Here is a 24,238-nt window from a genome sequence, read left to right as displayed (position 1 = left end):
TTGGTTAAAATGACACCATCAAATTCTTGGCACTGCAAATGCAGAACCAAATATAAGAGCTAGAAACGGCCAAGAAAATCCTATCACGAAAGATTCGACGCTGGCAGAGGCGCCTGGCTATCTTTTTGCCCTAAGCGATTCTTTCCCAAGTAATTCTTAGATGTCGACCCAAGGGGCGAACTCTCCAACCACTTCACATCCTCCAGGTCAATCACAACTAAACACCCACTTATTCATTCCATAGCATGCTACGCCAGTGATTATTGCCGTGAACAACTCCATGTGATCGAAGAGTTTCCAAAACGTTCTCGCGCTTGCCGTAGAAAGCTTGAATTTTCCTCGTTGATCTGTTGAATGGGATCCTAGACCAGCTCAGAATCATCATGTGGGCCATTTCCTGGCCATAATACCACTACGCTACGCGAGGTTCGAAGTGTCCCACATAGACGGGGATTTGGTACCACTATAAACTGCCAAGGCGGGAATAGGCATCGATTTCGGCCCGAATATAATGTTCTTTCTCGGTCGTGTAGCTTTGATAACCACAGCGTACCCGTGAGATAATGAAGTCGCTTTGAGGATAAACCCGTCCGGCTGCGGATGTGCAGTTGTTCGAATCCTTCATTTCGATGTCGCTGGAGTCGGCTATTTACCCTGCATGTGAACTCCCGTAGACTGATAAAGACGCTTTTTGCCGTGTTCGCTGACATTCGGGCTGTCTCTATCTACAGATCCCCCTTTGGCTATGCCGCGGATGCATGCTATAGTACAGTACGGCATTACGATCCGCGTTGATTGATCGGGCTTCCGACTTCGGGAACGCGTAGTATATGGTCTCTGGAAAGGTTTTCAGGATGGTTGGTACACGAATGGTGACGGATTCTTGACAATAATCTCTGGTCCAGGTAGAGAGCTTTTCATATGCTGCATCATGCCATTCTTGGGATGGAAGCTCGGCGGCAAGTGCATGAAGTGTAAATGCGAGCGCTCATCTAACCCACGGCTGTCCGGTGCAGGCGTTATTCATCGTCAGACTGAACATCTTGGTTAGCATACAGAAGTAATATTTAACGGTGCGGGGTGATCCTGGGGAATATGAAGAAATACGAAAGCCGGTCGGTACGGATAACCCCCTACGAGACCCCAATGTAGCTCATATACGAAAATATCTGAGTTATCACGGCGGTTACGAGGCGAGTGGCGTGAAATCCGAATGTAAAATACTTAAAAAAAGGCCTGGAAAATGACGAAGAAAGGCGAAAATTAATATAGTTAGCGAGTTCGCTTGAATCGGTACTTACGGTCCGAGTGGGTTTGTAACGCCATGTTACTCCAGGGCTCCATTCCAAGCTTTTACACACCCTGATCAATCATCCTTTCTTCAATTTCAACCGTCTCGCTATTCCTGCTCGATACATCCAATACATGAAGAAACCCAACCTCCCTCAAACCAAGCATGTCTTCTGCCCCGCCAACAAGTGGGCTCCGCCCGCAAATATGGACCCGAGAAGACCCCGAATTCTTCATCTCAACAGATCCCAAATATCTCTCAGTGAAAGCCGTCAACGCAGCTTTTGAACAAGATTTCGTCTACTGGGTCAAGGAACCCTTCCCAGAGGATGTGCTATCCCAGATGCTCTACGGCTCCTTGAGTTTCGGAGTGTATCGGTGGACCAAACCAGCGCAAACTGACGAGCCTGTCTCTCCATCGCCAGAGGATACAGAGCAGATTGGACTTGCTCGTGTTGTTACAGATGGGTGCTCGTTTGCTTATTTGTCTGATACTTACGTTCTTCCTCACTACCAAGGGCATGGGTTAGGGAGTTGGCTTGTCGGGTGTGTTGCGGCCACATTTTCGAAAGAGAATATGCCTTACTTGCGGAGGATTATGTTGCTTACTGACGATGAGCGTATGCAAGGTTTCTATGCTAAGATGTTTGGTGTGAAGGTTGTTGGGCGTGAGGAGAGGAAGGATATGGGGAGGGATTTGGTATTTATGTGTGCTAGACCGCATGCGCAGTCATAATTGAGAATGAATTGTTTAGATTTGAGCTGGGTAGCAACACCTTTCGATCAACTTCATTGCTCTCTACCATGGCAGCTGCAAAGGCGTCGGCAGGTTCTTTCCAAGAACCTCTTCAGCTGTGCCAATATCGCTGTGAACTTAATTAGCCGAGGTTCTTCCTTAAAGAAAAAGGTCATGTCTCACTTTGGCCCTCTCGGTGCCCAGAATTCTCCTGTCCTGTTGATATCAAACCCTTCGATGAAAGATGCAAGGGACTGCGCTGCTTCATCTGGCGTGACAGCTATCAAGAATGTATTAGCAAGATTCATTTTAGTAGCTCAGTAGGTGACTTACCTCCCCCTGCATCCCAATACTTATCAAACCCAACACCCTTGGTCATCTCTGTCCGCATAAACCCAGGATGAACCAATCCCACAGCAATCCCCTTAGCCTTCAAATCCAAGCTCAAAAGCTTCCCAACCATATTCAAAGCCGCCTTACTAGCATGATGACCAAAGTTGCCTCCGCCCTCTTTCTCATGACGAAGCGTGATACTCCCGCTCTCACTGCTAACCAGTATCACTTTACTTCCCTGATCTAGTAAGCCCGCCTTAACAAGATTATGCACCACAAAGACAGGACCAATCGCAGATGTGGTATACATCTGCACTTGCTTCTCCCAGTCTGGGGAATCGAAAGTTTCGAACCCGAAGTATCCCGCTGAGATGATGACGGTTGAAAGCTTTGCCGAGGGAAGTCGCGAGATAAGCTTCTGGCCCACGTCTGGTTGGGATACATCCACGCCTGTTAACCAGGTGACTCCTGGGCTTGGTTCTGGGGTTGATGAACGTGCTGTTGCATATACATGGGTACCTGGCTTGGATGAGTATAGTGCGCGAAGAGAGGCTCCTAGGCCTCGAGTGGCTCCAACGATTAGAATACTAGACATCTTGAAGTGAATAGTGTGTAGGTCCAGTTCTGAGCTTTTCAGCTTCTCGGGAGTTCAAGTTTTGATGTTGCAGATGTCACGCCATTTACTCCCCCCGATGACGTAATTACTCTATCACGTTTTGGGAAGTATACAAACACGACAGGTACATGCGTACTTGATTGACATCCCCTTGCTCAATAATTTCTAACATTTTATCCTGAATCTTTGACGGTGGTCACTGAAAGACATCACAAACTGTTGTCGAGCGACTAAGTATGAGGAGTGATCTTCATTTACTTCATTCATGATCTTCTGAGCGGCAAATTTCTCGTGGACACATGCACATACTTTGGCCCGTTCGTCATTCATCTCCGCTCGAACAGTCGTCATCTTTCCACCGGAATTGATCACCGTGCATATCAGTTGCACTGTAGTTCCGAGCGGTAAAAGGCCGATGTAAATGACAGAATGCGAGCGGCTGACTCCGAAGTTTTTCCAGAATCCCGGTCGCCCAATGGTCAACAGAGAAGTGGAGTTAAGAGGGTGTCGAAGAATGCGGATATCGCTCCACCGTGTAGATCGCCATCTTTGTTGCACATAAAGTCGCGGACAGTGAATTGGTAGGTAATTTATGTTGCTCGGTATTGATACTTAGCAGCGTGGATCTGCTGTGGTAGAGGAGAGCTGAAGCCGTTGTAGATGGGATCATTAGCCACGGAGGCCAAATATGCGTGTATACGATCGGGTAACGAGAGAGAAAAGTCTGTATTTCGATATGCGTCGGTCATTGTGGATATCCGTTTCAGGGCAATTAGGAAGTTGAAGAAAACTAGGTATATATTTGGCTCAAAACCAATAGTTATATAGATGTATCCAGGTTTGATGTCCACATCTACAGTACTGAGCATATAGCCGGTTCCCAGCCCCCCGATTGATATACCCTCATCACTGTGGACTCCGTGACCCGGAATTAATATGTCTTTTGACCAGACGCAACACGTTGTTGATCTCAATATAATCTCTATTCTCACATTTTCACGGTATCCATGGCATTTCCATTCAATGAGATCAAGTTTCGCCCTGTCTGATGTCTGCTGTGAGGTGATAATGTACGATTGAGACTGTCATGGAGATATTAGCTCTAGGAAATTAAAGCTCAAGCCATTGGACACTATCCTTTTTATTTGAACAATGCCGGTGCAGCCTTGGGACTGGTCCGGTGAGGCCTGACGATCTAGTTAGATGCAGCGTGATCTAGTACTTGACTAGTTATATCTGAGGAAGATGTGTGACACAAGGAAACTCGGCTCTTTGAAGTTCTGCAAATATATGGCAACATTAACTATACTAAACAAGTTGTTGTAAATACCAAGGAATAGAATTGGAGCATGTGTTGTGTACGAAACGAAGTGATAACATCCATAGAGTGACAAAGAGCATACGCATACTTCTAAAATTAGCTCTAGGTATGGATAGGATGTCTTTCCCAAGGTAGCTGCGGTATAGCATTAGACTGATATTAAAATCAAAGACACACTGCTTAAACAAATACTTTCCCTCTATTCTGGCCCACAAATGTCTCTTATGTATCGGCTTATACCTCAAACTGACAAAAACTTGGAATGACGCGCGGCTTAGTCATGCTATCTAAAAAGAGTGAGAAGTCTAATCCAACTCGAGACCTCGAGAGTCCCAGCGACAAGCCAGTCAATTCATGCGTGCCAGGGCCCAAGAATGACTGGCTTTGCCAAACTCGCCCTCTCTGTCCAAAAAGTCCGGGCTGCGATCCACAGGAGGAAGGCGGGCGCCAAGGACGGTCCCAAGCGCGGATCTGAGTTAAGGTGAGATCGGAGCTGCGTGAATCCCTCCCTGTCTAATTCCTTCTCTCAGGCTGAATCATACCGGTCTACCACCTTCCTCGCCATGGGACCTCCCGGTCGAGATTCAAATCACCATATTTGCTTATTGCGGCATCACCGACTTCCACCCGCTGAGACTCGTCTGCAAGGCCTTCTGCGAGCTACTCACGTTCAACGAGCATGAAATCGTCCGCCGATACCTCCGCCAGCGTCGACACGGCACCCTGCCCTCCCCGATTGACAATGACCGCACCTATACCCGCAATCCAGCGGACGACGTCGTCCTCTTGTCCGACCTGTTCCCGCCGTTCAAAAGCGCTAGAGGTGGTCACCTTTACACATTCAAGTACCTGCATGGGCTACGGCGGCGGCAGAAGCTCTGTTCAAGGCTCTGCTACTATCTCGCGGATCGTATCCTTGATCGTTTCATGCAGACCGAACCCGCGGTCATGAGGGCCTCATTCCCTACGAAGAAAAACGAACGCAATGCCCTTGTCAAGCGCGGCATAGCTAGCATATGGTTCCACCTCGCACCTCTCATGTAAGACGGCGCATGTATTCTTGCTTAGGACTATCACTAACCTATCCTCGAACTAGGTACTATACCCTCTATTTCCTCGAATCATACGCGTCAGCGAGGCGCGAACACACCAACATGCTCGTGCAAAAATACGAAGCAGGTCATCTACCAGTACCTCTTCCACTAGAAATCCGACAGAGGATGTACCGCGAGTTACAGACCCGAATACTTCAGACTCCTCCATTTACCAACACGGCCACCTTGGTCGCGACACACCACTGCATGCATTTACTGGTTTCATATATACGATACACAATGTCCTCCGAGGGACCAGTCGTAATGGACGATTCATGGATAAGCTCATTGCTCACGCTGGCGCCATTCGTGCGCATCGTGGAGTTTTTCTCCGCGGAGATTGGAGACGGGGGGAGCCAACGCACTCAGCGCAAGGACTTTATGTATAACTTCTATCATGACATGACGATGTACGAAAAGGATCATATGCATTCAGCTGTCTTTGCTCGTGCCTCCGCGCAGAACTTGCATAGTTCTGTCGAGGATATTTGGTTTGCCGCTGCTCATGCTGAGTTGACTGCTCGCCGGGCCATTCCTCATGATGTTGAGCATGTTTGGGTTTGGAACGGTATTCCTATTGTTTTTGGGTGTCCGGATTGTCACCGCACCAGAGGTTGGCAAGCATGATACTACGTACACGGTGTTGGTGTTGTTGTTGGCGGCGTCGGATCTAGACTTTTATCGGAGATACACTGGAGTTACATCGGTATTGAAGCCAATTGCATTTGCATCTAAGTCATCTATCATTATCTTCCTTTAAACCCTTCTTCACTGCCGTTCGGAAATTACCCAATTGGGTTTGATAGTTGTTTGTACTGTTTGCACCGGCACGCGTCTGTACATCGCCGAGTATCAACTTCATTGAACAAGCTCAAATATAGCATGTGAGCAATAATCAAAGAAGAACATACCAACCTCCAACATGGAGCAGGCAGACACAAGACAATTATTCAACACTTCATGGACCCTCCATCGTGTCTCACCCCTCCACCATGGGAAAGACAGCGAGGCCCTCTTAAACGAGACCGCCTTAAAAATATACGCAACGCGTCTCCGCGATCATCTAACAGGCGACGCTCTAGCCGGGCTACAAACAAGCACCGCTACAGCAGATGATGATGCGCTCTCCAGAACAGGCGCCCTAAAAGAGTGTCTCTGGCAACCAATCTCAACACGCGGCGATGCGTCGTCCAGCACTTCATTCCCTGGGATTCTGGTAACGCTCGAATATGAACATATAACCTACAAGGCTGCTCTGCTCTCCGAGCCGGAATCAGATCCCAATCACCGTGAGGGTTCGACTTCTCTCCCGCTCCTCTTGACCAGATTCCCCACTGCGCTACGGCAAACCTTCATCTCGTTCTTAGCGACTAATTTCGATACCTACTGTTCGAATTTCCGCTTATCCTCCGGTTTCCTCTGCTCCAGCTTGGAGATGTACGTTGATGTTTTGCGCGCTGAGCGGGGTTCCGTCGAAGATGCTATCAAAGAGCTACAGCTGACGCTTGCGTTTTCACCATCTATCGCGCCGGCTTTGAAAACCCTCAATGTCAGTGTGTCGCGCGCTTCGTTGACTGGATTCCTGCGTGATCGGTCTGCGCCAAAATCCCGCACTTTACGGCAGAAATTGAAGAGTCCTTTCATTGCCAATCTTACTGAGTATCTGGAGACTCATCTTGCTATGAAGCTGGATTTGGATGATTCTTCTGAGAATCAGGTCTCTAAAAAGCATGTGCGATTGTCCAAGGTCGCCTGCGCTGCTTTTGTTCTTGGTAGCGAGGGGCGCTTGAAGCTTGTTGTGGCTGCTGATCAGGATGATGGGGATAGGGGTGATATTGGGCTTCCTTTCGAAGCCGGCGGGGCGATTCTTCGGTCTATCATACGGAGAGCTGTTATTGGAGATCAGGCTGCTACGTGAGCTTCTGGGTGGTCAGCTGTATCAGCTTGAAATTGGGACACGTTACGAAAACCCAGAGCGCAGATCAGGACACTGCTTCAATCCAAATCATGAGCAGCACTTGCTTGGACTCTTGAGCATTCTGGCTTCATGCCGCTGCCGAATACGGAGTCTATTTAGTGCAATCGCCGGCGAACACACAACTGTGAGAGCATGTTGAGCCGCTCAATTGTTGCTCTTGTCACTACGATGTGGTTCACCCGTCTGTATCTACTTCAGTTGCAAGTGATAGCTGGCCCCGTCGACAAAAGGCCATGCATGGTCAGAAAACCCGATTTAGGGGATATCTGAGAGAGCGAAGCTGTTATCTCAAACCTGGGAATTTGTGATACCTGTAAACTCGACGAAATCCAAAGAATCTGACTAGCATAAGCTCTGGAGTTTCCCTTTAAGATGAAGAAGTGATAACGCTCCAACAACTTCTATTTTGTCTAGAGTACCAAAATGCAATATATCACAAGACACATCTGAATCATATATACACCTATCTCCAGTCCTAGCATAGTAGAATCTAAATCTCCTGCGTCTGATCCTCAGTCTCCGCCAATTGTAATGCCTCATCGACGCTAGGCACGAAATGGCTCAAACCACCACACTGCTCAACAATACCACTGCGCTTAAACATGCTGAACACATTGCTATTCGGCAAACGGCAGAAGAAAACCCTAACATGCTGCTCTGAATATGCATGCACAATCTCCGAGAGAACCTGGGTACCAGATCCATCAATACTCGTCACGCCGTGGACGTCGAAAATGATATTCTTATTATGTTCCGGTGCGCGCATCCGTGGCAGAGAAGGATGAGCACGACTAGAACCGTAGAGTTCCAGCCGGCGCAGACGGTTCTTGAGATCGCCTGTGTTGGCGAATGTGAGGGGTTCGGGGACTTTGACGATCAGGGCGCCTTCGACTAGTTCCACACTTTCTGGGTGTAGTTCGGCGTTCTCGAAGCGTGTTGGTGTGCCAGACACTTTGCCTAGAATCTGGATGCGTGGTTGGGTTGCGTGTCGGATGAGGATTATCACTGAGAGGCCGATCCCCAGGGCCATGCCTAGTTCGAGAGAGTAGAAGATTGTTGCGGTGAAGATCAGGAGCATTAAGACTATCTCTGTCCAGCCACGGAGGCGAAAGAAGAACATTAGGTCTGAGGGACATTCTTCTACTAGAGAGTATGCTACCACGGAGATCATGGAGCAGAGGACGGCTTTCTGTTGGGAGTTAGCATTGTCGGAACATTGTCGTAGGAGTAGAACTGAGACTAACCGGAAGGTAGGAAAGATACGGCAATAGCACCATGATGCAGACAAAGGTGATGATGCTCACAAAGACGCTAGTCATAGGCGAGCGAGCTCCTGTTTGAGAGCTGAGTTTGCTTCGTCCGTATCCGCCAAACGCAGGGAGGGCTTGGAAACAGCCACCAATGACATTGGCCACGCCCAGTGCAACCATCTCGCGATTGGCACTCATATGCATGCCCTGGATTCCATCGGAGCTGCCTTCGCCCAGTCCTTTGGCTGCAACCGACGACTCGAAGAAACCAAGAAGTGCGATGATGAAGGCTTTGCTCATGGCTGTCCGTACATGTTTCATGTGAGCAAACTGGAAAGGCCAATTGAAGGCGAAAAGTTTCCCAGAACCGATCTCTGTTTTCCCAAGAAGTTGAAGTCCTTTGGACTCCCAGTCAAGGTGCCAAGCCAGGACTGCTGACAGGGCGACGACGAGGAAGCGGTCAGGGAAGTATATCACTTGGGGATAGCGTGGGACAAGCCACTTTTTCAAAGTACTGTGGCGCGATGTTAGAACATTACAGTGACATGGAGATCAACAATACATACCGAAATATCATGATAATAGAAAAGCTAACAATCGAGACAATGGCAGTAAGTCCATGGGCCTGTCCAGCATGTCGAGCAATGAAAATCAATTTTTCAACACTGGTACCGTGGCTGATACTGGACTCTCTGGCTAGTTGCGCGAGACCCAATTCAGGGATAAGCTGGTCTACAAAAATGACAAAGCCAATGGCAGTGATGAATCCTCTCAGGAATGGTCGACTGAGCACATTGTCTAAGAATCCTAGACGGGTCAAACCAGCAACCAGGATCATGCTGCCGGACATGGCCGTAGCAACTCCTACGACCACAGCATTTGCAGCAGGATCGTCCTCGCCTGCATTGCCTTGCAAGACACTTGCTTTGACAATGGCACCTGTGAGAAGGGATCCGGCAGCCTCTGGTCCAACTACCAATAGGGGACAGCTGCCTAGTATGGCATAAACCATAGGATGAATCACAAACGAGTACAAACCGCTGATGGGTGGCGCATGGGCAAGGTTGGATGCTAGAGAAAGGGCCATCGGGATATAGATAGACGCCACAGTCAACGCGGCCATGAGATCCCCTCGAAGGAGAGACCAATGGTATTGTCCAACCCAATTGAAAAGAGGAATGTAATAGGATAAGTATCTGCAAGCAACTGTCAGTGCCAATTCGGGTAAAAAGTCGAAGCAATGACTTGGAATCCACCATACTGTTTTTTTGTATCATTCATTGAGAGCGTGGTAAGAGAAGACTTCATCTGGGATGGAGTCTCTGACCCTGGGCGTGACTCCGGGTGGTCATCGATCCCTCTAGGGCCACTGGCCGCGCCACCAGTCCCTCCATGTCCATTATATCCAAAACCATCTCCCGATTCCCCGATGTAGTATTGCCGCCCATCTTCTAATCGCGGAGAAAAGGTCCCATGGCTGCAGCGCCGTTCACCACATGCGGGATCTGCGCTATGATAGGATTGCAGGAGCCGAGTTCTCACGTCCGGCCCGCTCGAGTTTCCCGTGACGGTTCTGCTTTGTGTCGAGCGCTGAGCAGTATTATTCGGGTTTGTCGAAATCCCAAGTCCATTTTGAGGGGAACGGAAAGCATCGACAATGCGGTCTCGTAGCGTCCGACGCCCTTCGGACTCGGGGAGTAAGGAACTGGTCTCAGACATTGTATAACAATAACAAAGATAAATTCAAAGTAAAAATAAAGAGTCCAAATGGCCCGCCATATGGTCTCACAAAAAGCAAGAAATAGATTGAGCTTGGAGATCGGAGTCGGTCAAGTAAGGGCGCGCTAGGGACTGATAAGCGGGGAAAGCGTTATCACGGAGTGGCCGATCGGAGGTCTAACACCGCATGGTCGGAGACCATGAACTGCATGGTCTGACTGACTCTGTTTGATTCGATGCCACTGTTACTCGACTTGTAATCCGATGGCCTCGTCCTCCAGGTAAACTGTAGATCGAGAGCGGTGAGTCACGTGATGTAATCGCCCTCAGGTCCCGTGACCGACAATGTGGGTTTTGTGAGTCCGCCACAAAGACAGGTGAATTGTGCTTCCATTCAAGTCGCTTACCCACTTCGGTCTTTTTACTCGGACCTTTCGCTCTCGCTTCATCCCGGAGATCGACTTGATCATCTGGACTCTCCCGTATACCCTGTCCCTTCATCTGAGATTTCGCCGAGAAAAAAAGAAACCCCGCCAAGATGTCTCTCACGAACTGTCGGTTCTACGAGGACAAGTATCCCGAGGTGGATAGCTATGTCATGGTCAACGTCAAGCAGGTGCGAATTACTAGGTCATAATTTGCGTGCGAAGTCAGGACTAACTTCTTGCGACCGAGCTAGATCGCTGAGATGGGCGCATACGTCAAGCTGCTTGAATACGATAACATCGACGGCATGATCCTCCTCTCAGAACTTTCCCGCAGACGTATTCGCTCTATCCAAAAGCTCATCCGTATTGGGCGCAATGAGGTCGTTATCGTCCTCCGTGTTGATAAGGAGAAAGGCAAGACTACACTATTCAACTGGGGGAGTCCTGAAAACTGACTGGATGTGAAGGTTATATCGATTTGTCGAAGCGCCGTGTCTCGCCAGAGGATGTGATCAAGTGTGAGGAGCGATACAACAAGAGCAAGGCTGTGCACTCTATCATGCGCCACGTCGCAGAGGCTACCCAGACCCCTCTTGAGACCCTATACGAGACTATCGGCTGGCCCTTGGACCGGAAATACGGTCACTCGCACGATGCCTTCAAGATCTCCATCACGTATGTTCTTTTTATTCGATGTACACGAGTCGATCTGACAGATTAATTTTAGAAACCCCTCTGTCTGGGAAGATATCTCGTTCCCCAGCGAACCCGTCAAGAAGGAGATCCAGCAGTACATCAGCAGCAAGCTCACCCCTCACCCTACCAAGGTCCGTGCCGATATCGAGGTTACCTGCTTTGGTTATGACGGAATCGATGCAGTCAAGGATGCCCTCCGTACCGCTGAGGCCGACAACACCCCCGAGAACCAGATCAAGGTCAAGCTGGTCGCTCCTCCCCTCTACGTCCTGGCTAGTCAATGTCTGGACAAGAAGTACGGCATCCAGATGCTGGAGGAGGCTATCGTGAAGATCGGAGAGCGTATCAAGGCCAACGGCGGTAACTGCACCGTGAAGATGGCACCCAAGGCCGTCACCGAGCACGACGATGCGATCCTCCAGGAGCTTATGGAGAAGCGTGAACGCGAGAACATGCAGGTGAGCGGTGACGAGAACGACTCAGAGAGCGACGAGGGTGTTCCCGAATAAATTACGGGTCACATTTCTGAGTCGAGGGGCATCCAGCGCTGATCGGCGCTGGCATCCAAAAAGGGAATCAGAGTCTGAGGAGAGTTGGCCCACCACGGATAGAAAAAAAAGCTTGCACATTTGTGGGAAGGGCTCGTTGGCTCAGTGTGCTAGAAGGATTGCAGTCAGAACTCGCCCTTCAAGGGCAGTCGCCTGCACCTCGGGTCTGGGAAGGATCTATCCACGCCCATGTATGCGCTGCATGCAATTGCGGTCAAATCTTCGTGCTCGGCGTCTACCAAGACGGTCTGCACGAAGCAAGTTCTGATGTACATATGTGATGCAACCGAGACGTTCAATGCCAGTGATGCTTTTAGAGTCATGCCAACATATTCCCATGTAATCCAATTCAATAACCTCCAAGTTATACAGTTCCTGTGAGAGCAAAGGAGAATAAGAAGATGATCCTATTCGCTATGGAGCTAGCTGGCTACATGCGTGGCTTTCTGCCCAGTCTCACCGCCAATCGTCACATCTCTGCCCTTCCATTAAAAGCGTCCTCGCTTCCAGACTGTCCCATAATCCATAACTTGATTTTTCTGTAGCTTGCTGCCCTATATCCATGCTTTGGTATTAATATGGCGTCGTTCTCACTCCTTGGTGGTGGGAGTGTCCGTTTCCTTGGTGTGGCCTTTGATGTTGCCATATCCATCAGTTCTGCGACCTTGACACGCTTAGCGGCTCGTTCGGTTGGCTTGTTGGGTGTTCTGATATGTGTCAGATCGAGATCGATTTCGTTGCCGTCCTCGATCTTTGGGATAGGCTTATTGTGCGACATAGGCTATTTGATGCCAGTACTAACAATGCTGTTATCGCTAATGACAGTGACGTCGGTGTTTGGTTCCTCCATGTTGTGTAGGATAAAAAAGTTAGGGAGGAGAAAGGTTTTAGGATGGAAAGACTTACGGAGAAGAGCTTTAGGCTAGGGATGGTGCTTTTATAGTTACTTAGTTAAAGTGAAGTGAGACGTGAAGTGAGAAATGAAGTGAGAAGTAAAGTGAGAAATAAAGTGAGGTAAAAAGTGAGGTCTAAAGTGAGACTTTAGTAGGAAATATATCCGTTCCTCTATTTAGATAGGAGAGCTTTCGGCACCTTAACGGGATATACTCGTCGAAGCACATGATAGGTTTATTATAGCATAGACCAAACACCCGACCATGGAACTGAACCTAGACTCGCCGACCGTTAACTTTATTGAGATCATTGATCCCGTGACGAATAGAACTGAGCGTTATGACAGCTAGCGAGCTCGCGTACCGAGTCTCTCTCTCTCCGTCCTTCATCTACGAATAACATTGACATTTATCGTTTCATATCCTATTGTCAAGAAACCCGACTTTCGGCAGGCTGCCCTTTGCTATTCTTCTACACTCAAGCAAAATGGGCCATTGGAGGACATTTTTCTCGGGTGCCGATACAGGCAGGGCGCGACACCGCGTCGAGGTGGAACGTCGTCGACGTACGTCACAAACATGCGTCGTGGAACACCGCTAATCTCTCTCAGTGCTGCCCGCCTACGCTGCCGATGAGTCGCAGCCATCTGGCACTTCAAGGGAGATTGCAAAGGTTGCACTCCGATTGAAATACCAAATTGAACAGGTGGTCTCGTTCGAGGTCGAGCACAGTGTCTTGACCGCCCCAAACAGTCGTATCATAACCGACGCTGTGGTTGCGACTGCCAGGAAAGCCGGTGGTGATGACTACAAAGCCTGTGTGGTTTATTGCCTTCTAGTTTGTGTGCGATGGTTCAAGATTCAATCTACAGTTGAGCTGTGGGATTCCGATCTGCACGAGGTTCGAGCTGTGGCTTGCGAGGTCATTGCCAAGCGCATGTACTACTCCCCTGGCAATATCCATGTTTAACAGTCACTTACCATCTACAGTATCGAGTCCGAGCAGAATCAGGATTACTTGCTCAGAGACATTCTGCTCAAACGATACTCTATCTTTAGTGAGGGGGTGGAGACTGATCCCGCCAATGTCATTGAACGATCGGTGGATCTCCACGCCTTGAGGATCATCAGCTCTTCTGGCTACCAGAAATGTATTCAGTATCTGTGGAGGGGCTGGATCTGTCAGGAAGAGGGTAATCCAACTAACTTTGTCGATTATCAGGGGAAGTCCAACACCAGCTATTGGGCTCATTTCCACCCTGATCGCATGAGGACTCCTCTGTACCAGAATGTCTGCCAGATCTTATTCTCATTGATTTACCTTGCAGTTTATACTGCAGTGATCAACACTGTGAACCCAACCGGTGATCTAGATATTGCAGAAGGCATTCTTTACTGTATGACTCTCGCATTCGTCTGTGACGAGATTATCAAGTTCTGGAAAGTTGGATGGAATTACCTCGAATTTTGGAATGCCTTTAACTCAACCCTCTATGCGATTCTTGTGGTTTCACTTGTTCTACGATTTGTGGCATTGGCACATTCGCCCTCTACGCAGGATGAACAACGGCAGCTGTACAACCAGCTCAGCTATAACTTCTTGGCTTTTGCGGGACCTATGTTCTGGATGCGCATGATGCTTTACCTCGACTCTTTCCGCTTTTTCGGGGCCATGTTTGTGGTTCTGCGGGTCATGATGAAGGAGAGTTTGATCTTTTTTGCTTTGCTGTTCGTGGTTATGGCTGGTTTCTTCCAGGCATTTATTGGCATGGCTCAAGTTGATGCCGATGTTCCCATCCATCAGAACATTCTCCAGGGAATGGTAAATAGTATCATGCAAAGTCCTGAGTTCGACACTTTCCAGGAGTTTGCGTTCCCTTTTGGCATCATCCTTTACTACGTGTTTAACTTCATTGTCATGACTAGTATGGTTTACTTCCTTTTGATGTGGGCTAGCTAACCTTGTCAGTTCTGTTGAATATTCTCATCGCCTTGTACAACAGCGCATATGAAGACATTTCCGGCAATGCGACTGATGAGTACATGGCGATCTTCGCGCAGAAGACAATGCAATTTGTCCGCGCCCCAGACGAGAACGTCTTCATACCACGTACGTGTTTAACCCAAGGTCATGTCAATCAAGGTTACTAATTTCGATGTTAGCATTCAACCTCATCGAGATTTTATGTCTGGTGGCCCCATTTGAATGGTGGATGTCGAAGGAATCCTACGCCAAGCTGAACGACTTTGTTATGGGCGTAATTTATTCGCCTCTGCTCGTCGGTACGGCCTGGGTGGAAACCCATCAGGCCCATCGAATTCGGCATAATCGCCGCCGCGGTGGAGAGGATGATGACTGCGCCCAGGAATGGGAGCATGTGGCTGAGGGTATTGATTTTGACCTTGATGATACTTGGAAACAGCAAGTGGTTGAATCGACTCCCGATATCAAGGTTGATAGTTGCACACATGAGATCAGGGAACTAAAGAAACAGGTCGAGGCTTTGACGGAGATGGTTAAGGCATTGACTCAGGGTAATGTGAAAAGTAAGAAGGCGGATGGTGACGACTAAGACGTAGAGGAATGAAATATACATCGGTAATGTGCAAATGATTCTGGTGGATATACATTTACAGTTTGCTTGTGTTTGCCTTGATACAGACGAAACCTAGTTATTACATTTTCGAAGCATGAACTCAATGGTATTCTTTGGAAATATCAAATAAAATACTAACTCATATAACGTTAAACTCGATACAATAGTTGTAAAGAAAAAAAGCAAGAAAAAAAAAAGAAACGCTCACTCGTGGACGGTGTTTAGGAATAGCCGAACGCGGGGGTCGAACCCGCAGCCTTAAGATTAAGAGTCTTACGCTCTACCGATTGAGCTAGCCCGGCCGGGCTGTTGAAGAGGGCAGCAGAAAAGTGCTACATGAGCCAGACCACCGCCCAGCTGACATAACACTAGCGCATCAAGCGGCGAACCCTCTGGAACCGCAGTATCCAAAGGTGGCTTCTTCTGATAACTTGGGCACTTCCTTCACTGGACCCTTACTTTCTTTTTTTCCTATGAGTCTTTAGGTTGGTTTTGTCTGACCCTGACCGTGGTCACTAGATTGCCAAAATGTGAGTTTCGCGCTGAAACTCCCGAAAATCTGGGGACTAACAACATGCAGGGCAAAGCTCGTAGACGACCCTCAGATCCAATATGCCTCGTTGCATAACCCGCTTCCTTGGCAATTGCACGTATACGTCTGGCCATTTCTCATTATTTGGCCCGTCTTTTTCGCCTTCTATCTCTCCCCCGAGCGTTATGACACCTACATTCAGGGACAGGAATGGACCTTCGTCTGGGCGGGGTCTATCATCACGATCCAGTCGCTCACCTGGTTGATGACCAAGTGGAACATCGACATCAACACTCTCTTCACTACTACCCGCGCCAAATCTGTCGACTCTGCCCGGCTTATCAAGGTGGTCCCCATCACTAATGCCGGTTCCGCCGAGATCTGCACCTTGATCAACGAGAACGCTGGCCCTAAGAAGACCCTCTCGTTCCTCTTCCAGAAGCGCCGTTTCCTGTTCTACCCTGAGACTCGCACCTTCGCCCCGCTCTCTTACGTCCTCGATGCCGAACCGAAGCCGGCTCTGAAGACTTTCCAGCTGACCGAGGGTTTCACGTCGAAGGCCGAAATTGACCGCATCCAACACCACTATGGCGATAACACCTTTGATATTCCTGTTCCCGGATTCCTCGAGCTCTTCCAGGAGCACGCCGTTGCGCCTTTCTTCGTCTTCCAGATCTTCTGTGTTGGATTGTGGATGCTCGATGAATACTGGTACTACTCGCTCTTCACGCTGTTCATGCTCGTTGCTTTCGAGAGCACCGTTGTGTGGCAGCGCCAGAGGACCTTGAACGAGTTCCGTGGAATGAGCATCAAGCCTTATGATGTCTGGGTGTACCGCGAGCGCAAGTGGCAGGAAATCACCAGCGACAAGCTCCTCCCCGGCGATCTCATGTCTGTCAACCGTACCAAGGAGGACAGTGGTGTTGCTTGTGATATTCTCCTGATTGAAGGCAGTGTCATTGTCAACGAGGCCATGCTTTCTGGTGAGAGTACTCCCCTCCTGAAGGAATCCGTCCAGCTCCGCCCCGGCGATGACTTGATTGAACCGGATGGATTGGATAAGCTGTCATTTGTGCACGGTGGAACCAAGGTTCTCCAGGTTACCCACCCCAACGCCGGCAACGATTCGTCCCAGAAGAACCTGGCTAGCAACATTACCATGCCCCCGGACAATGGCGCCTTGGGTGTAGTTGTCAAGACCGGTTTCGAGACTAGCCAGGGTAGCCTGGTTCGCACCATGATCTACTCGACTGAGCGTGTCTCCGCCAACAACGCTGAGGCTCTCTTGTTCATTCTCTTCCTTCTTATCTTCGCGATTGCCGCTTCTTGGTACGTGTGGCAGGAGGGTGTTATCCGGGACCGCAAGCGCTCCAAGCTTCTTCTGGACTGTGTCCTCATTATCACGAGTGTTGTTCCTCCCGAACTGCCTATGGAACTGAGCCTGGCTGTCAACACCAGTCTTGCTGCTTTGAGCAAGTTCGCTATTTTCTGCACTGAGCCCTTCCGTATTCCCTTCGCTGGACGTGTTGATGTGGCTTGCTTCGACAAGACCGGTACTCTCACTGGAGAAGACCTTGTTGTTGATGGTATTGCTGGACTCACTTTGGGTGAGGCTGGTTCTAAGGTCGAAGCCGATGGTGCTCACACCGAATTGGCCCAGGCCTCTGCTGCTGGAGCTGAAACCACTCTTATTCTCGCCAGTGCTCACGCATTGGTGAAGTTGGACGAGGGTGACGTTGTTGGTGATCCCATGGAGAAGGCTACTTTGGAATGGCTCCGCTGGACTCTTGGAAAGAACGACACCCTTTCTTCCAAGGGTAACGCCCCGATCATCGCTGGCCGCAACGTCGAGTCTGTTCAGATCAAGAGAAGATTCCAGTTCTCCTCGGCCCTCAAGCGCCAGAGCACTATCGCAACCGTCACCAGCAACGACCGCAAGACCTCCAAGAAGACCAGATCCACTTTTGTTGGTGTCAAGGGTGCCCCAGAGACTATCGGAAACATGTTGATCAACACACCTCCTAACTACGAAGAAACCTACAAGTACTTCACCCGCAACGGTGCCCGTGTCCTTGCTCTCGCCTACAAGTACCTTTCCTCTGAGTCTGAACTATCCCAGGGCCGCGTGAACAACTACGTCCGTGAGGAGATTGAGTCCGAGCTGATCTTCGGTGGTTTCCTTGTCCTGCAGTGCCCCCTGAAGGATGATGCGATCAAGTCTGTCCGTATGCTGAATGAGAGCAGCCACCGTGTTGTAATGATTACTGGTGACAACCCGTTGACTGCAGTCCACGTTGCGCGCAAAGTTGAGATTGTGGACCGTGAGGTTCTGATTCTCGATGCCCCCGAGCATGACAACTCTGGAACTCGCATCGTCTGGCGTACCATTGATGACAAGCTCAACATCGACGTTGATCCCACTAAGCCCCTCGACCCGGAGATTCTGAATACCAAGGACATCTGTATCACTGGATATGCTCTCGCCAAGTTCAAGGGCCAGAAGGCTCTTCCTTCTCTGCTCCGTCACACCTGGGTTTACGCTCGTGTGTCTCCTAAGCAGAAGGAAGACATTCTTCTCGGACTCAAGGATGCTGGCTACACCACCCTGATGTGCGGTGATGGTACCAATGACGTTGGCGCTCTGAAGCAGGCTCATGTTGGTGTTGCCCTTCTCAACGGATCTCAGGAGGACCTTACCAAGATCGCTGAGCACTACCGGAACACCAAGATGAAGGAGCTGTACGAGAAGCAGTGCAGCATGATGCAACGATTCAACCAGCCCGCTCCCCCGGTCCCCGTGCACATCGCCCACCTGTATCCCCCTGGCCCCTCCAACCCTCACTATGAGAAAGCCATGGAGCGAGAGGCACAGCGCATGGGTGCCGCAATCACCGCCGGCACCGAACCTATCCCGACTATCACATCTCCTGGTGCACAGGCTCTGCAGCAGCAGAACCAGAACCTGAGCCCCCAGCAGCAGAGACAGCAGCAGGCCCAGGTTGCTGCTGCCGGCCTTGCCGACAAGCTTACATCCTCCATGATGGAGCAGGAATTGGATGACAGCGAGCCCCCCACTATCAAGCTGGGCGATGCCTCTGTTGCTGCTCCTTTCACCAGCAAGCTGGCCAACGTTATTGCTATCCCGAACATTCTCCGCCAGGGTCGCTGCACTTTGGTTGCTACGATTCAGATGTACAAGATTCTTGCTTTGAACTGTTTGATTAGTGCATACAGTTTGAGTGTCATTTACTTGGACGGTATCAAGTTCGGTGACGGACAGGTCACCATCAGTGGTATGCTGATGAGTGTTTGCTTCTTGTCCATCTCCCGCGCGAAGTCCGTCGAGGGTCTCTCCAAGGAACGCCCTCAGCCCAACATCTTCAACGTCTACATTATTGGATCTGTTCTTGGACAATTCGCCATCCACATTGTGACTCTGATCTACCTGTCTAACTATGTCTATAAGCACGAGCCGTACGTTGACCCAGTTTCCCCCTTTCAATCACACTTACTAACACACTCATAGAAGAGATAGCGATATCGATCTCGAGGGCGAGTTTGAGCCGTCCCTCCTGAACAGCGCCATCTACCTCCTCCAGCTTATCCAGCAAATCTCCACCTTCTCGATCAACTACCAAGGCCGTCCCTTCCGCGAGTCTATTCGCGAGAACAAGGCTATGTACTGGGGTCTCGTCGCGGCCTCCGGTGTCGCATTCTCCTGCGCCACCGAGTTCATCCCCGAGCTGAACGAGAAGCTGCGCCTTGTGCCCTTCACCAACGAGTTCAAGATGACCCTGACCGTGCTGATGATCTTCGACTATGGTGGATGCTGGTTGATTGAGAATGTTCTCAAGCACCTGTTCAGTGACTTCCGTCCTAAGGATATCGCTGTTCGTCGCCCCGACCAGCTGAAACGCGAGTCGGAGCGCAAGTTGCAAGAGCAGGTTGAGGCTGAGGCCCAGAAGGAGCAGCAGCGTAAGGTTTAGAGTAGTGGTTTGACCATTGTGTATGTATACATAGAGGGGGTTTGCACGTTTCTAGAATTGTGGTTGTGTGCATGACATTTAATACATGATTTCGCTTCTCTAGTGGAGGCCTTTTTGCTTTCAATCTTCAGTCACACTTACAGAGCTTTATCAATGTAGGCATACAACAAGGGTCATAAGTCCTTTCACGCCCCTCTCTACCTCTATATGATCTAGATGATTAACCAGAGGCACTCGAAAATGGGCAAAAAAGAGGTGAAAAAAGACAGCCCAAGGTAGGGCTAAAACGATATATAAAACAGTACACTCACGTCGAGGCTTTCGCTAGAAACTGTCCAATACTTCATAGCACCGTGTACACATTTATGACCCCTGTTGTAGCATTGAGTGCAATACAAGTCTATGTAGATCGGACACAATCCCCATCCGGACACGCCGACCCCACCTTATGATCTCATATGCTCTTCCCTTTCACCTCTTTCTTTCGTCTTTGCTATATGAATACAACCCAAGAGAAGATGTCAAACCTCACTCTCCAGTCGAAGTACAAACTACAATCGGGACATGAGATCCCCATCCTCGGATATGGCGTGAGTAGCTATCATCATCCCCCGCAGAAGCCTCGATCACCGCTGACAATGTACTATGGTGAATAGGTCTACATGATGTATGTTTCAGTCCGTTCTATATAAACTGAACATTACTGATTACGAGTAGTCCTCCATCGAAGACCGAGAAGGCCACCGCAGAAGCTCTCAATATCGGATTTCGCCATGTATGTTGACATGCAATTGATCACAATCACAACTACCCCCAGCCAATGCTAATCTGGTACACCAGGTGGACTCGGCAATCATGTATGGCAACGAGAAGCCCTGCGGAACAGCAATCCAGAACTCCGGGCTAGATCGCTCAGAGATCTTCTTCACAACTAAGATCCCGCCTGAGTCTATGGGCTACGAGTCCACCAAGCGAGCTGTTAGTTCAAGTCTACGACAAGCCGGACAGGAATACTTTGACCTGTAAGTACCAATAACATCACTATCACTATCACCAGCACGCATATGCAACAACCAAACCTACACTGAACCGATCTCTAACAAGTATACCCTCAACCAGAATCCTCCTTCACGCACCCTACGGCGGCAAAGAAGCGCGCCTCGGCTCCTGGGACGCCCTAGTCGAAGCCCAAAAAGCAGGAAAGGCCAAGTCAATCGGCGTATCAAACTACGGAATCCATCACCTCGAAGAGCTAGAAGCATACATCCAAGCCGGCGGAGGCGGCCAAATCGACGTTGGTCAATACGAGCTACATCCGTGGCTGGATCACTCTGATATCGTGGAGTGGTTGCAGAGTAGGAAGATTGTTGTTGAGGCGTATTCGCCTCTGGCGCATGGGACCAGGCTTCAAGAGCCTGTTTTGGTTTCTCTCGGGGAGAAGCACGGGAAGACGCCGGCGCAGGTTTTGATTCGGTGGAGTTTACAGATGGTGAGTTTGGGTGTCCATGTGTCCATGTGTTTGTGTCTGTGTAGTGATTGCTAATTTGTTAGGGATTCGTGCCTTTGCCTAAGTCTGTTACGCCGGGGCGGATTCGGGAGAATATTGATGTTTTTGACTTTGAGTTGGGGGCCGAGGAGATGAAGTTGTTGGATACTGGGGAGTATGAGCCTACGGATTGGGATCCGACTGTTGATTCTGATTGAGAAAGGAGAGAGTAGGTAGATAGAGGTATATAAAAGAGAGGAAGAGAGGAAGAGAGAGAGAGGAACAGCCGGAGTTAAAGATTTGTCATGAGGGGTCGCGGGGAACGTTTCCTCCCACTTCTTCTCTACACAACTTTCCACAAAGTCTTCAGATATTAAGCAACTTAATCATGAAGTTGATCCTCTCCAGCTCGTGAGTAGTTCCATGCGCCCAACTAGTCTACCACTAACCATCCCAGAAATCTCATGCATGGCGGGCGTCAGTCCGTCATCCGCCAACCTCTCACCCAGAAATCAAACGTCGAACTAATTAATTCGCTCCGGTCGAACTTCCTCGCCTGGCAACAGATCGAATCGGCAAATACAAATGGAAACGGCCATTCAAACGGTTCCCGCCCGCCCGCCAGCTCATGGACGCACCAGGGCGAGGACGCCCTCTATATCCCCGCCATCGATTTCTCACAACCTGGACTAGCGGAAGAGCGCGATCAATACGATATCACAGTGAAACTATTCTATCTACCTGGGATTCCGGCGTCAAGGCGCTGCGCACACACGCGAGAGGCAATTGATTTGGTATTAAAGGAACTACATGTCAAGTCTATTGATCTACTGATCGTCTCGTTCCCCGGCATTCTGTTCGACGCCGACGACGACAGCGAGGAAGAGGATAACGAAGCGAGCAACGGCGAGCCGGATGATTTTGATAGCACGGTGCAGACATGGCGTGTGCTGGAGTCGCTGCATGAGCAGGGTATGATTGCGCAGCTGGGCGTTGCTGAGTTTGGCAGCGAACGGCTGGCCCGCTTCCTGCCTCATACCAAGGTCAAGCCTTCGGTTGATCAGATCAATCTGAAGGATTGCTGTGTCGTTCCCAAGTCTTTGATTCTCTATGCGAAACAAGAGCAGATTCAACTCCTTACTCATAATGACTGCAATGATATCCTTCCGGTTGGCACGACGCGGGAGTTGCTCGGTCCTTCGGAGAAGGGTGCTGGAATCTTGGCCTCATCGCCTGACGCTGACGATGGTATTAAAGGCGATGTCGAGCCGCAGTGGGTAGTCAAATATACGGCAGTCGTCAAGGATCGCGGAGTCGTCGAAAACAAGGGGTACTTTGCGTCGGCTGATGTCGGCACATGTGTCAAGGACCGGTCATGAATGTTCTTTCTTTGTTTCATTGCATCGTCACTGGGACTTATGTCGTGACAAGCGTGGCGTTCTTTTTGTTTTGACTCGGATGTATGTCAAATCTATTATATCTGGCTGCTTCCCTCTTCAAGACCACACAAGACTGTTTTAACCAAGCATACTTCGCTTGCGACCTCTCATGCGCACATCTTCAAGTCTCTTCAGCGCAGAAGGTGCGCCCTTGTAGCTCTCCCGGTAACCAAGCAGCAACTCATCGAACAGCGGCTCAGAGCGCGGATGCGTACTCCCAATCGCCCGCTCGAGCACATACAGATCCACCGCGCGGTCCTCATCCTGCGCACTCTGCGACGCAAGCCCAAAGTCAATCAACACGACATCCCCTTCCGTAGAAACCGACCCAACACCATCTGCGCCTGCCAATGGCCGCAGAATAAGGTTACTCGTAGTCAAATCTCCATGCACAACACCAGCCTTATGCAGCGCACCAATGGCAGCACCCATTTTCTTCAGTAAGCCGCGCACCCGTGCCTCTTCCTGTTCGATCTGCGACTCGTCCAGCGATGCCTGGTTCTTTTTCATCCATGCCTCCCACTGCTCCAGCACGACGCGCACCAGATCGCCTTCAATCCACTCCATCATCAGCCAGGCGCCGCCCCACCCGCCTTCCTCGCCGCCGTGGCCCTCCCAGTCCAGGGCCAGAAGGGCGGGAACGGATACGCCTTCTCGTACTAGTTTCGCGAGACATCGTGCTTCTTGGAGGATTCGCTGGCGGGTTAGGCGTCTGTCGAGGATTGGGTGACGGTAGGGTTTTGATGGGCGGATCTTGAGGGCCGCGGGGGTGGAGGGGTTGAGGGAGGTTGTTTTGTAGAGGTGTGCTTCGGCGCCTTGGGCGAGGAGGGTTGGCGGTGGTTCTGTGTTGTTGAAGGGTGAGGGAAGGGCTGGGGGTTTGTAGTCTTCCATTGTGAGGGCGTGTGTGGAATGTGAGGGAGGTTGGTGAGGTGAACTGTGAGGTTCGAGAAAAAGTTCTGGTGGGGCTCGGAGTATACGCGACTCAGTTGCTCTCCAATTCATAGTATTGCAATAATTATAATTATGAGCAATACCACGGCGCTGAATGGGCTGATATGTTTGTTACAACTTAACGAGAGCTTAGCTATGGGTAACTTAGAAGTCTTCGGTCTTTAGTGCAATTTATTATGACCTCACAATTGAACTACAGAGAAAGTCGAAGCAGACTACATGGCATTGAATGAAGTAGATACCCTCAAATTGATAAGTAATTCGAGCAAGTTAGTATATAATATAGCCACATAAACATTCACGTAGAAAATCTCATCCCTCCAAACCCTATACATGTATATGGTT

At 49.7% G+C, this 24,238-nt stretch overlaps 10 protein-coding genes across 10 annotated transcripts; 7 read left to right on the top strand and 3 right to left on the bottom strand.

Annotated features, from left to right (window-relative positions):
* Positions 1-1,456: 1,456 nt before the first annotated feature.
* PENARI_c016G01766 (GNAT family N-acetyltransferase) lies at positions 1,457-2,026 on the top strand (the record flags this gene model as incomplete). The annotated part of the gene is made up of 1 exon (XM_022633968.1): positions 1,457-2,026. One exon carries the CDS (start codon positions 1,457-1,459, stop codon positions 2,024-2,026), a length of 570 nt encoding a protein of 189 aa, XP_022486119.1.
* A 63-nt stretch (positions 2,027-2,089) lies between these two features.
* PENARI_c016G11453 (oxidoreductase, short chain dehydrogenase/reductase family superfamily) lies at positions 2,090-2,954 on the bottom strand (the record flags this gene model as incomplete). The annotated part of the gene is made up of 3 exons (XM_022634186.1): positions 2,090-2,156; positions 2,210-2,306; positions 2,360-2,954. The coding sequence occupies 3 exons, from the start codon at positions 2,952-2,954 to the stop codon at positions 2,090-2,092; spliced, it is 759 nt and encodes a 252-aa protein (XP_022486061.1).
* Positions 2,955-4,670: 1,716 nt separating this feature from the next.
* PENARI_c016G08542 (F-box protein) lies at positions 4,671-6,017 on the top strand (the record flags this gene model as incomplete). The annotated part of the gene is made up of 3 exons (XM_022634130.1): positions 4,671-4,777; positions 4,827-5,336; positions 5,393-6,017. The coding sequence occupies 3 exons, from the start codon at positions 4,671-4,673 to the stop codon at positions 6,015-6,017; spliced, it is 1,242 nt and encodes a 413-aa protein (XP_022486083.1).
* A 295-nt stretch (positions 6,018-6,312) lies between these two features.
* Positions 6,313-7,308, top strand: PENARI_c016G10695 (uncharacterized protein; the record flags this gene model as incomplete). Its single annotated transcript, XM_022634168.1, has 1 exon — positions 6,313-7,308. The coding sequence occupies one exon, from the start codon at positions 6,313-6,315 to the stop codon at positions 7,306-7,308; it is 996 nt and encodes a 331-aa protein (XP_022486186.1).
* A 550-nt stretch (positions 7,309-7,858) lies between these two features.
* On the bottom strand, positions 7,859-10,337 carry PENARI_c016G04437 (SulP family inorganic anion transporter; the record flags this gene model as incomplete). Its single annotated transcript, XM_022634029.1, has 4 exons — positions 7,859-8,557; positions 8,613-9,132; positions 9,185-9,814; positions 9,880-10,337. The coding sequence occupies 4 exons, from the start codon at positions 10,335-10,337 to the stop codon at positions 7,859-7,861; spliced, it is 2,307 nt and encodes a 768-aa protein (XP_022485929.1).
* Positions 10,338-10,875: 538 nt separating this feature from the next.
* PENARI_c016G01507 (translation initiation factor eIF2 subunit alpha) lies at positions 10,876-11,970 on the top strand (the record flags this gene model as incomplete). Its single annotated transcript, XM_022633964.1, has 4 exons — positions 10,876-10,953; positions 11,017-11,161; positions 11,233-11,440; positions 11,493-11,970. The coding sequence occupies 4 exons, from the start codon at positions 10,876-10,878 to the stop codon at positions 11,968-11,970; spliced, it is 909 nt and encodes a 302-aa protein (XP_022485942.1).
* Positions 11,971-13,389: 1,419 nt separating this feature from the next.
* On the top strand, positions 13,390-20,017 carry yvc1 (putative potassium ion channel Yvc1; the record flags this gene model as incomplete). Its single annotated transcript, XM_022634090.1, has 9 exons — positions 13,390-13,468; positions 13,514-13,841; positions 13,893-14,827; positions 14,872-15,012; positions 15,066-15,449; positions 15,872-15,912; positions 16,019-16,029; positions 16,080-19,505; positions 19,558-20,017. 9 exons carry the CDS (start codon positions 13,390-13,392, stop codon positions 20,015-20,017), a joined length of 5,805 nt encoding a protein of 1,934 aa, XP_022486125.1.
* A 518-nt stretch (positions 20,018-20,535) lies between these two features.
* On the top strand, positions 20,536-21,721 carry PENARI_c016G03343 (aldo/keto reductase; the record flags this gene model as incomplete). Its single annotated transcript, XM_022634002.1, has 6 exons — positions 20,536-20,607; positions 20,674-20,684; positions 20,735-20,792; positions 20,858-21,039; positions 21,137-21,506; positions 21,569-21,721. 6 exons carry the CDS (start codon positions 20,536-20,538, stop codon positions 21,719-21,721), a joined length of 846 nt encoding a protein of 281 aa, XP_022486129.1.
* A 170-nt stretch (positions 21,722-21,891) lies between these two features.
* On the top strand, positions 21,892-22,882 carry PENARI_c016G12311 (putative gamma-cysteine synthetase regulatory subunit; the record flags this gene model as incomplete). Its single annotated transcript, XM_022634208.1, has 2 exons — positions 21,892-21,914; positions 21,961-22,882. 2 exons carry the CDS (start codon positions 21,892-21,894, stop codon positions 22,880-22,882), a joined length of 945 nt encoding a protein of 314 aa, XP_022485957.1.
* A 138-nt stretch (positions 22,883-23,020) lies between these two features.
* bud32 (serine/threonine protein kinase BUD32) lies at positions 23,021-23,833 on the bottom strand (the record flags this gene model as incomplete). The annotated part of the gene is made up of 1 exon (XM_022633939.1): positions 23,021-23,833. One exon carries the CDS (start codon positions 23,831-23,833, stop codon positions 23,021-23,023), a length of 813 nt encoding a protein of 270 aa, XP_022486098.1.
* Positions 23,834-24,238: the final 405 nt, after the last annotated feature.

This window comes from Penicillium arizonense, assembly GCF_001773325.1.
Source record: "Penicillium arizonense strain CBS 141311 chromosome Unknown PENARI_contig016, whole genome shotgun sequence".
Taxonomy (NCBI): domain Eukaryota; kingdom Fungi; phylum Ascomycota; class Eurotiomycetes; order Eurotiales; family Aspergillaceae; genus Penicillium; species Penicillium arizonense.
Note: the sequence above shows the minus strand (reverse complement) of the source record. Positions and strands in the feature narration are given on the sequence as shown.